Consider the following 15,914-nt stretch of genomic DNA (forward strand, 5'->3'; position numbering starts at 1 on the left):
CATGTTAGCTATTATTATAAAATACATCTATATGCAATAACTAAAACGCAATACAACAGTAAGTCTATATATAGGGTGTTCTAAAAGATTCACTATTGTCTATTCACTCTTACACGCACTCTATCACTTGCTCACCAGAATGCAGTATGGCTACCCTGTGACCTTAAGCACTTATGCCCTATATCGATAACATCCTAGATCATCACCTCCATGACATCTTATTTGAATCTAGTCACCGGCCAGATAGTCTAGAGTCTTCTCCTATGACTTGTTGCCACTGCTGTGTGCTTTATTGCAATTTTATCTGTGATAGAAGAGCCGAATATTCTCTAGATGTCCCTAGATGTCTCTAGGCATTTATGAACCAAAATGTTGGGAGTAAGAGAAAGAGGGAAGGAAGAAGAATAATCTCTATTGATCAGATACAAAAACATTTTTCTTAAGAAAAGATCAAGAGTGTTCGTTGGAGCTGGTTTTAGACTCAGGGCTCAGGAAGATGAGCTGACATTTGGACAGTGCTAAGTAAACATACTCAAGAGCTATTCCTCTGTATTTTATCTCCCTTGATAAGTTATAAGAATCCTTAAAATTAGGGATCATCTCTTCTAATTCTGTTGCATTCTCCCCAAGACTAGTTCTGTGGCCATGATGTATTCCTCACAGATGTTGGTATTATCAACTGTCTTTTCTATCTCGATGTGTGTGTGGATAAAAGAACATTCTGATCTCCATCATGGGCTCAGCTATGTTTAGGCATTGGAAAATTATAAAACCAGATAGAGAAAATAGAGTAGATGTGGCCAAAGCTGATCAGAAGTCCAAGTTGAGTCACCTGAAAGAATGACTAAGTAGCAAATTAGTAACAGATTGTTACCAGCTTGCTCTTATAGAAAAAGAAGAAATGAAATATTGCTTTACCCATGGGTGTGTCAACAAGTGTGTCAGGGGTGCCAACTGATAACTTATCTCCAAAAAATTAATATTTTGTCTCATTTTTATTTGTATTTTAAAATAAAATGTAGTTGTTAATTTTAAAAATTGTTTAGTTAAGTTTTAGTGGGGCTTTTTTTTAGTTTAATGCGTAAAAATGACATCCTTTATGATTGAATAGCCTATAAATATTCACCTTTTAAAAATTCTCTTGGTTTATACTCTAATGAAATGTGCTTTCATGCCTATTACTATGCCATTAGAAACAATAAACACATTTTTGTACATTTAGAACTTTTTTCTCTTTGGTCTCTTTGGAGTAGAGTTCTGACAGAGATATAGCTGCATCAGAGGCTGTTCACTGTTTTGTAACTTTTTTGTGTATAATTCCAAATTGCTTTGCAGACTAGTTGGACCCATTCACAGCTTCACCAACAATGCATCAATGTACCTGTTTTCCCATAGCCCCTCCAACATTTGTCATTTTCTTTTTTTTTAAATTTTATCATATGAATGTAATAAAATACCATTGTGCTATAAGAAATGAGGAAAAAGATAGTTTCAAAGAGATGTGGAAAGACTTGTGTGAACTGATATAGAATGAAATGAGCAGAATCAAAAGAATTATTTAAATCATGACATCAATCTTACAAAAACAAACAATTTTGAAAGACCTAAGAACTCTGATCAACTAAATAATCAACCATGGTTCTAGAGTACTGATAAAGAATGATATACATCTCATGATAGAGAGATGATGGACTAATATTCAGAATAAGTAATATACTTTTGAACATGACCAATGTGGGAATATATTTTAACTATCTTTATGTTACAAGAGTCCCTTTCTCCCTTCCTTCCTTCCTTTTTTCCTTCCTTTCCTCTCTCCTTCCCTCCTTCCCTTCTTCCTTCTCTCCTTTCATTTCTCTTTTCTTCCTTCTTTTTTCCTTCCTTCTTTCCTTCCTTGTTTTCTTTTCAGTGGTTGAAAGGAGATGGGAGAGAAAAAAGGAATGCTTAATAATTGAAAAAATAATTTTAAAGGAAATAATCAGTATGAAAACTATAGCATTCAGAAAGTTTTATGTAAACTAATACAAAGTAAAGTAAACAGAATCAGAAAGACAATATTACATACAATATTACATACATATTGACTACAATCTCATAACTTACTCTCACAGAAATTTTCATCTAGTCTGTATATATCTTATTCCTAATAATTATTTACACATATTTCTTTGTATCACCAGTGCTTAGCATAGCGCCTAGCACATAGTAAGCACTTAATAAATGCTTGTTAACTGACTGAATATAAATTGAAAGAATAGAAAAGAAAGAAAGAAAGAAAGAAAGAAAGAAAGAAAGAAAGAAAGAAAGAAAGAAAGAAAGAAAGAAAGAAAGAAAGAAAGAAAGAAAGAAAGAAAGATGAGAAAGGATTAGGAGCTAAGCTTCCACAACAGAACAAGGGAATTCTGACAAGGACTTCTAAGATCTTGTAGATAGTCCCTCAACCAATCAGAAAGTGCCCCAAACATTCTGCAAACAACTAGCTCCTTAAGAGCCCGAGAAGTGTAATAAAGGCTTTCCTTCACTCACTCCTGTAGTAGATTTTTGTTTCAGATTTTTCTAACAGAGAGAAAGAAAGGAAGGAAGGAAGGAAGGAAGGAAGGAAGGAAGGAAGGAAGGAAGGAAGGAAGGAAGGAAGGAAGGAAGGAAGGAAGGAAGAAGAAAAGAAAAGCAAAGAAAGGCAAAGAAAAGCAAAGCAAAGAAAAGAAAAGAAAAGAAAAGCAAAGAAAAGAAAAGAAAGGAAGAAAGAAACTGAACTCTATATAAGTGTAATAATTAAGTCTGGCCCTGATGAAGACTTGAAAAGATGCACCGCTCTCTCTTCTTCACAAAGATGGGGGACTATGGATATGGACCATTACATATACTCTCCTGCTCTGTGATGTTTTGGATGATTTTGCTAGCCTGACTTTTTTTTTTCTTTTCTTCTCTGTATTGAGGTATGGCTTTCTGGAAAGGGGAGGAAGGAAAGGACATAGAGATATATTTGGAGGTGATTAAACACAAAAGATATCAATAATTACAAAAAAAAGATAGCAACGACCATCTTTGGGGTTTCTCAGAATTCTGTTCTTAAATAAAATTTGAAAGCAATTAGCAACTGATATCACTTGGAAGATGTATGTGATAGAGATCCCTCCCCACCATGGTTAAGGTAAAAGGAAGATGTACTTGCCAAAGAAAAGAGTTAATAAAGGGAAGCCTATGGCCCTAAAGTTTTATCTTCATTAACATGTGAAGGTGTATGGCAGTGAAGGACAGCTGAAAGAACATCTGTGTGTCAATAATGTATAATTGTCACCCAATTTGCATGTTTCCATACACCCATATAGACTGTTGCTACCCACTAGAGTTCTCACAGATTTAAATGACTGTGATAGATTCCTAAGAGCTGACTTGTGACTAGAGATGATAGTGGATAGAGTGCCAGGCCTGGAGTCAGGAAGACTCATCTTCCTGAGTTCAAATCCAGCCTCAGATACTTACTAGCTGTGTGACCCTGGGCAAGCCCTGTTTGCCTCAGTTTCCTCATATATAAAATGAGCTAGAGAAGGAAATAACAGACCACTGTCATATCTTTGCCATGAAAATTCCAGATAGGGTCACAAAGAGTTGGACACAACTAACTGAGTAAACCACACAACAGCCACAACAACAGATTCCTAACTGGTCGTCCTACCTACAGATTCCTAAATAACCCAATTCATTCTATACACTTCTAACATCATTTTCCCCAAAGTCCTATTTTCATTAAGCCCACTCAAGGACCTAAAATACCTCCTTATTTACTGCCTTTCAGAGCCAGTTCACACTCCTTTTGCTGGTACAGGTAATCTCTTTTAACCTTAGTTTTCTCATCTATAAAAAAAGGGAGTTAGATTAGATGACCTCTAAGATCTCTTCTAATTCTAAATGCTATAATCTTACGACTTTAAGTCCTGGCTTCACCTTTAGCATCCAACTTTTTCCCACCATTCCCTAAGATAGACAAACCCTTTGCTCCTGTCAGACCAGCCTCATGGCTACCTTGGGACACCTTAAGTAGTAAGACATGAATGTCCCATTGGCAGTTAGGTGGCACAGTGGGTAGAGCACCAGCCCTGGAGTCAGGAGGACCTGAGTTCAAATCTGGCCTCAGACACTTAGCACTTACTAGTTGTGTGACCCTGAGCAAGTCACTTAACCCCATTGCCTAGCCAAAAAAAAAAAGACATGAGTGTCCCCCAAACCTTCCATGCTCATTCCTACCCCTGTTCCTTTGCTATTACTTCTCCGTGACTGCAATTACTGTGAAGAAATAGCTCCCAAATGGGGATGAAATAGTACAGAAAGTGTTAACAAATGTTTGTGGAATTGAATTGAAATTGGAGAAAACACTGTATAGACTCAAGAAGTTAATAATCCCTTTGAGGAGACATTTCCCAAGCTTGTTCTCTATAAGAATACCCTGAGAGCTACAATCTTGGGCTGGGGACAGGATTTGGGGGAATGGATAGCATCACCCAGCAGCCATTGACACTCAGTCCTGATTCATCTGAGATTTTCAGAATTTCTTTAGGATTGTAGGTCTTGTATGAAAATATTATTTATTACCAACCCTGACCTAAGCATCAGTGCACAGGTGTGTATGTAGGTTCCTAGGTGTACCTAGGAACACACTAATCTCTCAAAAATGAATATTTTATTTCTCATTTTTAAAGTTTGTATTTTTAAGGTAAAGTTTAGTTATTTTTAAAAATTGAGTTTAGTTAAGTTCCATTTTTCTTTGAGCAATGAAAATAATGGACTTTATGATCGCATTTCTATAAATCTTCACTTTCTTAAAATAACAAAATTCCCTAAATGTACACCCTAATGAAATGTTCCATGTATATCTATACACTGGAGGGCAGTTAGTCAACAAGCATTTATTAAACACCTACCATGTGCAAGGCACTGCGTTAATCACTGAGCATATTGAGAAAGGCAAAAACAAAAACAACAAAATAGAGCCTTTTAAGAATAATAGAAACAACATAAGTGGAAAAAACAACAACAAATTTGAATATTGTACAATTAAAATGTCCAAAGTTGGCCCCAAAGAACAGATGAGAAAATGTACTTCGCTTGCTTCATTAGAGAGGTAGGGAACTGTGGATGTGGAACTCTGCATATGCTGTTATAGTTGGTTAATGTGTTGCTTAGATGTTTTTTTTTTCCTTTCTTTTTTATTCTTGATTACAAGGAATGGTCATAGGGTAAGAGATGAGGGAGGACATATTCAAAAATTCATGTGATGTAAAAACAAAAGATAGTATTAATAATCTAATAAAAAAAAAAAAGCAAGATGAAAAGGACTAGATGAAATACTACGTCATGTGAAGAAATGTCCTCAAATTAATCCTATATTTCTCAATGAAAGCTCTACTTCAGTGCCTCAGTTGTGGCCTGAGGTGGCCCTAGGCTTTTTAATGCTATGCTAATGAAGTGCAAAATCTGGTGGGTCCTAACAAGCCAGGAACACATCAAGTCTGGCATACAGTTGGTACTTAATAAATGCTCATTGATTCAAGTCTTGGAACTGTGCTGGACTAGGTGTTTATTATCTGAGAACCTAGCTAATTAAATTTGGACAGACTTTTCATCAGAAAATTGACCATCACATAATGAATCTTTTTGGCCACTCTAACACATAGAGACACCTCCTAAGACACAAAGGAGTTGCAATCTGCATTGGCAAAGGGAGTGCCTAAATGAATGAAATCATGGGTCCTTGAAGTATTGGAGGAATCCTATATTATTCTTACTTTATCCTTATACCTCAAAGCATAGTTTTTGTAATAAGTCTTAACTTTTCTTACTTTTCCCCATTTCCCCCACTCCTACCCCCACCACCTTCGAATGCCACTGGCTGCCCTTCCCTATACCAATTAGTCACAATGGTACAATGAGCTATTATTTATCTCAATCCTTTTTTCCCCAAAGGCCATCTATCAGAGCAAGCAATTACTCCTAGACATCCCTAACCATAATTCCAACTCATCTATGCTTTTCTTTAATTTCTGTTCCTTGCGCTCCTCAATCTTTTTCTAATCGTCATCAGAAGGTGCCCTAGCTGACTTTTTTCTTTCATTCAGCCTAGCCAGCCTCTTGATATCTGCAGAGAGAGAACAGTCACAGCCTCACCATACTGGCTGTTGTAGGAAGAGGCCAAAGAACAGGAGGCCAGAAAACTGTTATTTACCTCACTCTTCTTTCTCAAAGGCTGCCTATCAAAGCAAGAGATTACCCCCGGCCTTTGTTAACCCTAACCCCAACTCATCTATACGCATTTGTATCAGAGCTCACATTTTTTTTTACCTCCTCCACTAAAATGGAAGCTCTTTGAAGTCAAGGTGAACCTCAAGATGTATATACAAGGGACTCTAATAGTGTGATCAAGGACAGGTCATTTCACTTTCTGAGCCTCAGTTTCATCACATCAAAAAATCATTGGTGAAAGAGATCAGCCAGTCCAATTCTCAGATTTTATGGATTAGAGATTTAGAGCTAGAAGGGACCAAAAAACCCACTAGGTCCAATCTTCTAATTTTACAGATGAAGAAACTGAGATCCAGAGACGTTAAGTGCTTGCCTACGATCACAAAAATAGTAAGTGGCAGAACTAAGGGTAGAACCTGAATCCTCTGATTCCAAAGCCAGGACTCTTTCCAACTGAGTAAGTAAAATGAAAGGGTTTGACTAGATGATCTCTGAGTTCTTTCCAGCTTAACAGTTCATGATTCTATGATTCTAGCAACATGATGAAATATCAGGGCCCACACCAACACAAAATATCTCTCTTCCCCCATCTGCCCCTTTTCCAGAGAGCATGTTCTTTACCTTTGAGGCTATTAACTCCCTTAATATCTAACCCTCCTCCATTTCCACCCCTGACTTCCACCCTATGGGGATGAGGCCACAACATTCTTGTAACAACCTTTTCTCCAACTTTGGACAGTGGAAAAGCCATTGGCTTGCCCACACACCCCTCAAGCTGAAGGCTTTAGAGCTGTGAGGTCAGACCGAACATATGCTTCAGAAATAATTGGTCAGATTTCAGGACTGGCTATCCTCTGAGGGCCTTTAGGGACTAACAGGAATGAGTGAATAGTTTTAGAAGCAGGAATCAACTGTCCTGCCTAGGAGAAGCATAGTGAGTTTCCCAGATAGTCTGCAATAAGTGGTAGACCTCTCAGGATTTCTGGTAGAAATCAAATTGTTAATTCATGCTCATTCTCTGGGGAGTCTCCTTAGACTGGGCCAAGGTGGTCTTTGTGGAGGGGGTATGTTTCCTAAGATGTAGCTCCAGCTCTCTAAGTAACTTCTCCCCAGCAAATGCCATTACTGGAACATTCCCAGTATAGTCAAGAGTCTTCCCAGGATCACACAGTCATTATTCTCTGTCTCTTCCTGCTTCACTCCTGCTCTAACTTCCAACCTTGGAAGTCATTTACCTGCCTCTTTTGTTACTTGCTCCTAGCCAGCTGATCTGGACCATGTCACATGGGACATGTTTCAGTAATGAGGGCTGCTAGGGAAATATTTCCCAGGGTCTCTGAGGTTGCACCAGCAGTAGACATGTCTCCTACATCTATTGTGACCCAACTATCAGGATAAACTACAGGCTAGATTAACCCATTTCTCACTGGGAATAGATACCCTATTGGATAAAGTAGAGACATTCATCCAGGAACTCAAGGGAACTTTTGAAACAACTTCATGCTGGGAAATTTCTGGTCATTATTTTCACTGGCTTGTTGGTGGTGGTAGTTTCAGTCATATCCAACTCTTTTGTAGCTTTAGAATTAATGGTAAGAATTATATTAGCAATTTGTCTTTGTATCCCCAATACCTACCCCAGTGACCTGCATGTGGGTGGAGCTCATTAAAGGCTTCTTGAATCACATTGTATTATATTCTATTTACATTTTTATAATTAGAAAAGATGTTTTCCATGTGCTTATTATAATGAAGATACATGCTTATTCCATGTTCTGGTGCTTATTCAATTTCTCTTCCTTTCTCTTGAACAGAATTTATTATTTATTCACTAGAGTTTTAACCTGCCAATCATCCCATCAGGCTTTTTTTTAAAAACAGATTTTATATAGAAACTTGGGGAGTCCTCTTAATATTTCTGATGCAGAAAACTGGACAGTGATTGTCCTAGAATTTCTTTACAAAGCATAATTTAGAGGAAGCATTAATAGTACTCAGTGACACAGTAGATTTGTATGTAGGTGAGCAGAAATAAGTTGAGCAACTTCTCCACAGTCACAGCAAATATATCTCAAGACCAAGATTCAAATCCAGGTTTCTTGACTCCCAAGTCGAAGGTCTTTCCACTATAACTCCTGTGCCTGTGATCTCATTAACGTTAGGTTCTACTCTAGAGAGCTAACCAACCACAGACAGCAGGAGAAGTTTTACAGTTGGAGATTTAAATTAATAAATTAGAGAGGAGAAAGATATAGTTTAATTTCCATTGCACTCTATAGCTCCTAGAATCATGTTGAGCACGAAGTATACGTGAGTCTGTGTCATGCTTATTGAGCTGAACTGAACATTATTTTAACTCTAATTCCCTTTTCCTTTTTGCTCATCTATTGTTACTGATATAGATTCAATCTCCCAAAGTCTATGGCAGAAGAGTTAAAAACAAACAGATCTAAGGAAAGAGAGACTAGGGGAGAACCAATGAAAGGCTTTGCCAGGTAGCTAATGGCCTGGGAGACAATGAAAACCCTGAGGTTTGGAAAACTCTTTCCTTAGGGAAAGCCTTAGAAATATCATTAGGGTAGAGACTGACATGGCAGGTTTACCTTTTCCACAAAGTACATAATGCCCTCGTGACCACGCTGACCAGGTGGCTTCCAGCTAAGTACAACATAGCTTCTGGTGGCTTCTGTCACAGAGAGGTCAGTAGGCGGCCCGGGAACAACACCCTCTGAAGAACAAAAACAAAACTGACATGAATAGAAGGGCTCCACATCCTGGATGATACCAGTGTTCCCAAGAGGTCACATGATACTTCCAAAGAACAATGCATTTGTCCCCACAGAATGCACTTTAGCTTCAGAATCCTTTAAGAGTCATTTATTTAGTAAACACATATTTATTGAGCACTCATCTTGGTTATATCTATATACTGTGGAAGATGCAAAAAAAAGTATGTGAAATAGGATCCGCGCCTTAGGCAGCTTACAGGAGCTCCCCAACAGGAGAGGCAATCCATTTCTTTCTTGTTTATAAGAATGCTTGGGCATTTTGTAACCCTGATTCATAAGAACAGTATCAGCTATATAGAGAATATGATTTTGATTTTCAGAGACTATAAGCTCCTTGAGGGCAGGGATAGGGCTTCCTCTTGTCTTTGTATCCCTAGACTCAGTGCCTATCACATAATGGATATATAGCAAATGCTCCTTGATTCACAAATGTATTAGATTAGATTTTTTATACAGAGCTAGAATTTTCCCGTGAAAATGCATCTCTCTAAACCCAGTCTGACTAGAGAGATGATAGTCACATATGCACATGACAAATTTAAGAGAAGGCAATATATAATAGGTGGCAGATGAGTCAGGTAGATAACACATTGGATAGAATGAAGGACCTAGAGTCAGGCAGATATGAGTTTAAATCTGGCCTCAGATATTTGCTAGCTATGTAACCTTGGGAAAGTCACTTCACTGCTATCTGCTTCAGTGTCCTTATCTATAAAATGGGGATCATAATAGCACTACCTTCCAGGATTGTTGTAAGGATAGATATTATCTATAAAGCATTTTTCCAGCCTTAAATGCTATAGAAACGCTAGCTATTATTAAATGAGTAGAGCAGAAAATAAGCACCATATAAGTTTGGAGGAATGGAAAAATCACTGTGGACTGGAGGATTCAGGGAAGGATTAGAGCATTACAGATTTAAAGCTAGAAAGGACCCTAGAGGCCATTGAATACAAATGCCTCATTTTATAGATAAAGAACTGAAGCAACTTACCAGTCACACATGCAGTAAATTGCAGAGCTGGGATCTGAACCTGGGCCTTTTGACTCCAGTGTTCTTTCTGCTTCATAAAGAAAACTGAACTCATCCTATGCACCAGAGAACTATTCCTTTGCAGACTGGCCATGTCTTTAATTATTTCCTGCCCTTGCAAGAAGTTTATCATTAATCAACTGTTTTGTTGTTCAGTCTTTTCAGTAATACTCAACTCTTTGTAACCCCATTTGGGGTTTTCTTGGCAAAGATACTGGAGTGCTTTGCTATTTCCTTCTCCAGCTCATTTTATCAGATAAGGAAACTGAGGCAAACAGAGCTAAGTGACTTGTCCAGGTTCATACAGCTAGTAAGTGTCTGAAGCCATATCTGAGTCAAGGAGATGAATCTTCCTGACTCCAGGCCTGGCACTCAATCCACTGTACCACCTAGCTGCCCTAATTAATCAATTAATAAATATGTATTAAGCTCTTATGATGGGCCAGGCACAATGCTAAGGATACATAGATACTCTCAAGGACCATACATTCAAATGGGGAGTGGGGAAGAGAAAACACACACACACACACACACACACACACACACACACACACACACACACATGCTCAAGCATGCCCATAGTATATGCAGAATAAGGATGAAGGAGCTTGGGAAGCATCTGGGAACAGGAGAAGAAGCTTTCTGGCTCTGGCCCAAAATTTTCTCTGTATAAAGGTCTCCTTGTTGCTCCTGTCCCATGTGGGTTCTCCTAACTGCCTTGCTTTCCTTTCTCTTCAGCTTACTATGAATTTCCTGGTTCCTGATGATCATCTCCAGTCTTTGACCCACTTTCCTCTGAAGAATCTCTTTGTATTTCTAGTTTCCTCATTGGATGACTCTTTGCACTATTGCTGTGTTGAGAACACAGTCCATTGTGCCCTTTGACTCTTGCTCACCTATTGCATATGGGCTGGACTACTCACCTGGCTTCCCAGCTTTGCCAGTTTCTAAGTACTTTCTCAGGCCTGGGGTGCTCCCATTCCTGATTCCTACAAATATTTCCCACTTCTGCTCTGTTTCTACCAGCCCTTTCTTCCACCTTGAGCCTTCTAAGTGCACTACCACCCATATTCCCTGCACTGCCATTGGGTTTCAGAGAAAAGGTAGGATTCAAATAAGTGGGGAGGAAGGAGAAGGAATTCCAGGGATAAGAATAGGATGATCAAAAACCAAAGAGTTGGGAATTAGCAAGACATATTTAGAGGACAGTGTGATGGAATGATTGTCCCAATGCCTAGGAAGTCATTCAGATAGAACAGTCATCATTTTTCTGAGCACGGAATGGATCTATCTATCTTCTATCTATCTGTCTGTCTGTCTAATAACAGTAACAGCTAACATTTATGTATGCAAAGTGCTTTATATATATATTATCTCCTTTGATTCTCACAACAATCCTGTGAGATAAGTGCTATTATTATGCCCATCTTGGAGTTAAAGAAACTGAGGCTGAGAATTTGATTGACTTGTCCAAAGTCATACAACTAATAATCTGTATGTCGGTAGCTATATCCATATCTATTTATCTATCTACAGTTATATATAATACTGATGAGGCAGCCCTCCTTAGGATAAGTTATTGTGACATTTTAACATTTGAAAAGAATAATAGGGGCAGCTAGGTGGCACAGTGTATAGAGCTCTGGCCTTGGAGTTAGGAGGACCTGAGCTTAAATCCAGCCGCAGACACACAATACTTACCAGCTGTGTGACTCTAGGCAAGTCACTTAACCCCAATTGCCTCACAAAAAATAAAAAAAAAAGAAAAGAATAATATTCATGAACTAAAAGTTTCCAATTGCCTGGAATAACTTCACTTATAGAAGTTACAATGCTTGTTCCACCGTTGATGCTTGATAAATGTTTGCTTGCTTGATTGATTAGGGATGTGCATTTCCCGTTTCTACGTATCAGGTACCCTTCCATTAATTGATGGCACTCTAAATACCTTGAGAACATACTTATACAAAGATACATCAAATTCTTACTCTATTGAATTATGCAAAGAACCTGAAAAACTTAACATTGCCTCTCTTGATGACAAGCATTAGTTTGCCTGTCAATATAAGGAAGAGACAGGCACTGGGGAGAATTTAGCTCAGTAACAATGTCCTTCTGAAGACTACTGGCAAATGCCATTTATATGGTCATTCAGTAATTTTCATTTACCAATACTTGCATGACAGATACATAGATGGACAGTTACTTTATTAAGATCAATCTAAAAGGGATACATCAGGTTAAGAATGCACACAGGAAAAATAATTTGGTTCCCAGTTCAATATGCTGGCCTGGGGTTTCCATTATTTGATCTTAAATAGTGATAGTGAATGAATTATTTGTCTATGACTCTATGGTGACCCACGAAACAGAAAAATTTAAAATTGCCCTCAGTGCTATATACCCTTCTTCTGTTTCTGCTGTAACAGTGGCAATATTGCATAAAAAAGAACAGGGAGTATAAAAAGAAACCTATTTCTTAGACCATTTGCAAAAAAATAATTTAACTTCTGATGCTCTATATGTAGGATCCTTATCCAATGACCAACAAGCACATGTGCTCTTAGAGGAATTAAATCATCTCAATATTGAAACTCTCTCTTGAAAAGAAACCAACTAAAAGAAACATGCAAAGTCAAAGCCATTGCCAAGAGATAAATGGTCAAAGAATATTAGCCAACAATTCAAATATTAGCCAATTCAAAAGAATTATGAAACTATAAACAACCATAAGAAAGAATGCTCCAGATCACTAATAATAAAAGAAATGCAAATCAAAACAATTCTGAAATTTCACCTCACCCCCAGAAAATTGGCAAAGGTGACAAAAGATGGGAATAGTTCATGTTGAAGAGATTGTGGAAAGATAGACACACTCATGCATTGTTGGTGGAGCTGTGAATTAATGCAACCATTCTGAAAAGAAATCTGGAACTATGCAAATAAAGTGCCCAGAAGGTCTACACCCTTTGACCCAGAGATTCTACCATTAGGTAAATTACCTTCCAAGTAAGTAATTTATAAAAGAAAGGCCTCCTAAACACAAAATATTTGTAGGAGCACTTTTTTTGAGGTAGCAAAGAAGTAGAAACAAAGTAGATGCCCATCAATTGGGGAATGATTAAGCAAATTGTGGTAAATGAATTGTAATGGCCTGTTGCTATGCAGTAAGAAGTTATAAATATGACTAATACATAGAAGCATGGAAAGATCTACCTGAACTGATGCAGAATGAGGTAAGTAGAGCCTGAAAACAATACATGCAATGTAAGTGGAAAGAATAGCTACAAAACAATAAAAAATAAATGGTGCAAAATTTCAAAGAGCAAGTTTAAATTAACCCAAAGAAAAGATATAAGAAGACCTTTCCTCCTATTCCTTTGCAAAGGTGGCAGGATAGGGGTGAGGGTCTCTACAAGTATGGAACATTGCAAATATTGTTAGATTATTTCAATGGATTATTCAGTTTTGCTCATTCCCCCCCTTCATCTTTTTCTTTTAAAAAATTATGTGCTTTATAGGATGACTCTTTGGGAGGGATAAAAAAGAAGAATACAAGGGGAAATTTGTGGAGCATAAAAACAAAAGATATCAATAAAGTTTATTTTGAAGAAAAAAAAATCAAAAGAGATACAAAAGTCACAACCATGTGGGATATGGCCTATAGGCCAAATAAAGAAGGTGGCGGAATTGGTTTCATCATGCATCCCAGGATAGGTGTTATAATGGCACAGTAGCAATCTCCCCAGTAATGGTATAGAACTTTGCTCATAGGTCACTGGCATGAGAATGAAAGAATTAAAGCAGCATAGACAGTGGTTGGAAGGGGGTCACTTGCAACATGCTAGACAAAAGTTTCACATTAAATTCAAGATGCAGGAATTTTTGGAGAAGGGGTGGGATAAAAAGAGGAGAAGAAAAAGACAAAAACAGAAAGGAAAAGAAAAATGGATGTGGAATCAGGGGCCTTTCCCTGGACTATATCTCACTCCATTAGAGTTAGCATTTGACTTCTCCTCATTGCTGCTAAGGCTAGTACTTTCAGATATAGTAGCAATGGCACCTTTTAGACAATTCAGCTTTACCATTTCAGCATTCTTATACCAGGCAAATCCTCAGTAGTCTTTCTGTTCCTTATCTTGCCCTGCTGTGCTGATGAGAGAGTGAAAGGAGTGGAGATAAGTAGACTTACAGCCTCCCAGGACGGAAAATCTGGGAGGAGAGAGTTTTAGGAAATGAGTGATGGAGTACCTGCTGCTTATTTTAACTCTTTGTTTACCTTTCATTTGGTTTTGAGTAAAAGAACTTTTACCCTACTATGAAATAGTGTGCTTAATTCTGGCTTAATTGAAGATATTTAATGGGAAAATGGGGCTGATGAGCAGTAGCTTTGAATACAGGATGGGCCCAAACAGGTACTGGGAACTTGAATATGGCGGAGGAGGCAAGAAACATTTTTTTCTTGAGACACTTGGTTATCATGATGAGCATAAACAAAAAGTCTATTATGCAATTAATTGCAGGTTATATGCCATCTACTGTAGAAGATGAAGAGGTAGAGAAATTCTATAAACAATTAAATACAATGGACAGAGCACCAGCCCTGGAGTCAGGAGGACCTGAGTTCAAATCTGAGCTCAGACACATGATACTTACTAGCTATGTGACCCTGAGCAAGTCACTTAACCCCAATTGCCTCACCAAAAAAAAAAAAGAATTAAATACAACTTCCAAGTTAAATCACCATATACTTTTTAAGTTCATTGACTTGAATGAAAAGGTGAGACAATAAAAATATGCTGGAAACTGTGGTTCAGGATTCAGCAGCGAAATGTGAGTCCATCTACATCTTCTCATTCTTTGTGATTTGTGTCCTTGTTCTTTCACAAATGCTCCACAGAGAATCCACCCAATATTCTGGATGCCCTCCTCTAAGGTTTGCTACATTTCTTGAATATAAGTGGAGTATCTAGGCTGTCCATCCATTATCACCTACTCTCATTGGTCCATTTCCTTTTCTGATCATACGTTCCCTCAGCAATATCCCCATGTGACTGATTGAGTATAGGACATTATTGTTTATTAGTTGGGGAATGACTGAACAAGATGTGGTATATAATTGTGATGGAATATTATTGTGCTATATAAGAAATGATGAGGGGGATGGTCTCAGCAAAACCTTGGAAGACTTAAATGAAATGATGCAAAGTGAAGTGAGCAGAACCAGGAGAACACTGAACACAGTAATAGCAATACTGTATGATGATCAACTGTGAATAACTTAGACATTCTCAGCAATATAAGGATCTAAGACAACTCCAAAGGACTCACAATGAAAAATGCTATCATTCCAGAGAGAGAACTGATGAACTTTGAGTGCAGATTGAAGCATATTTTCTTCATTTACTTTTTCCTTGCTTTTTTTTTTTTTGCAACATGGCTACTATGGAAATATGTTTTACATGAATTTCCATGTATAATTGGTATCATATTGCTTGCCTTCTCAATAGGTGGAGGAAGTGCTGGGGGAGAGAAAGAATTTGGAACTCAAAATTTTTTAAATTAATGTTAATTTTAAAAAATAATAGTATTGGTCATCTTTGAAAATATTCTGCAGCCTAACAATACCAGTCATGCATTTCCCCATTGTCCTTTACATCATTCACAACTTTGATTCTTTGGAGATTATAGTGCTCTAAGATTCACAAGACATATGTGCTGTGAATCTTTGGTGATCATATAATTCCTTGTTTTATACCTTACTTGACTTTAATAATCATAGAGCTATTGAACAGAGAAGTACTTCTGTGGTTGTGTTTATCAAGGAATCTCATATAACCTTAGCATATAAATAA

The 15,914-nt window shown here is 37.6% G+C and overlaps 1 protein-coding gene across 1 annotated transcript in view; it reads right to left on the minus strand.

Moving 5' to 3' along the window:
• The window catches only part of MYOM1 (myomesin 1), a 172,269-nt gene that overhangs the window by 75,963 nt on the left and 80,392 nt on the right, over positions 1-15,914 (minus strand). Inside the window, 1 exon segment of the mRNA XM_078153487.1 lies at positions 8,841-8,965. Within this exon segment, the coding sequence (XP_078009613.1) occupies positions 8,841-8,965 (125 nt within the window).

This window comes from Phascolarctos cinereus, unplaced genomic scaffold (assembly GCF_003287225.1).
Source record: "Phascolarctos cinereus isolate Bilbo 61053 unplaced genomic scaffold, phaCin_HiC Scaffold_4;HRSCAF=312, whole genome shotgun sequence".
Lineage (NCBI taxonomy): Eukaryota > Metazoa > Chordata > Mammalia > Diprotodontia > Phascolarctidae > Phascolarctos > Phascolarctos cinereus.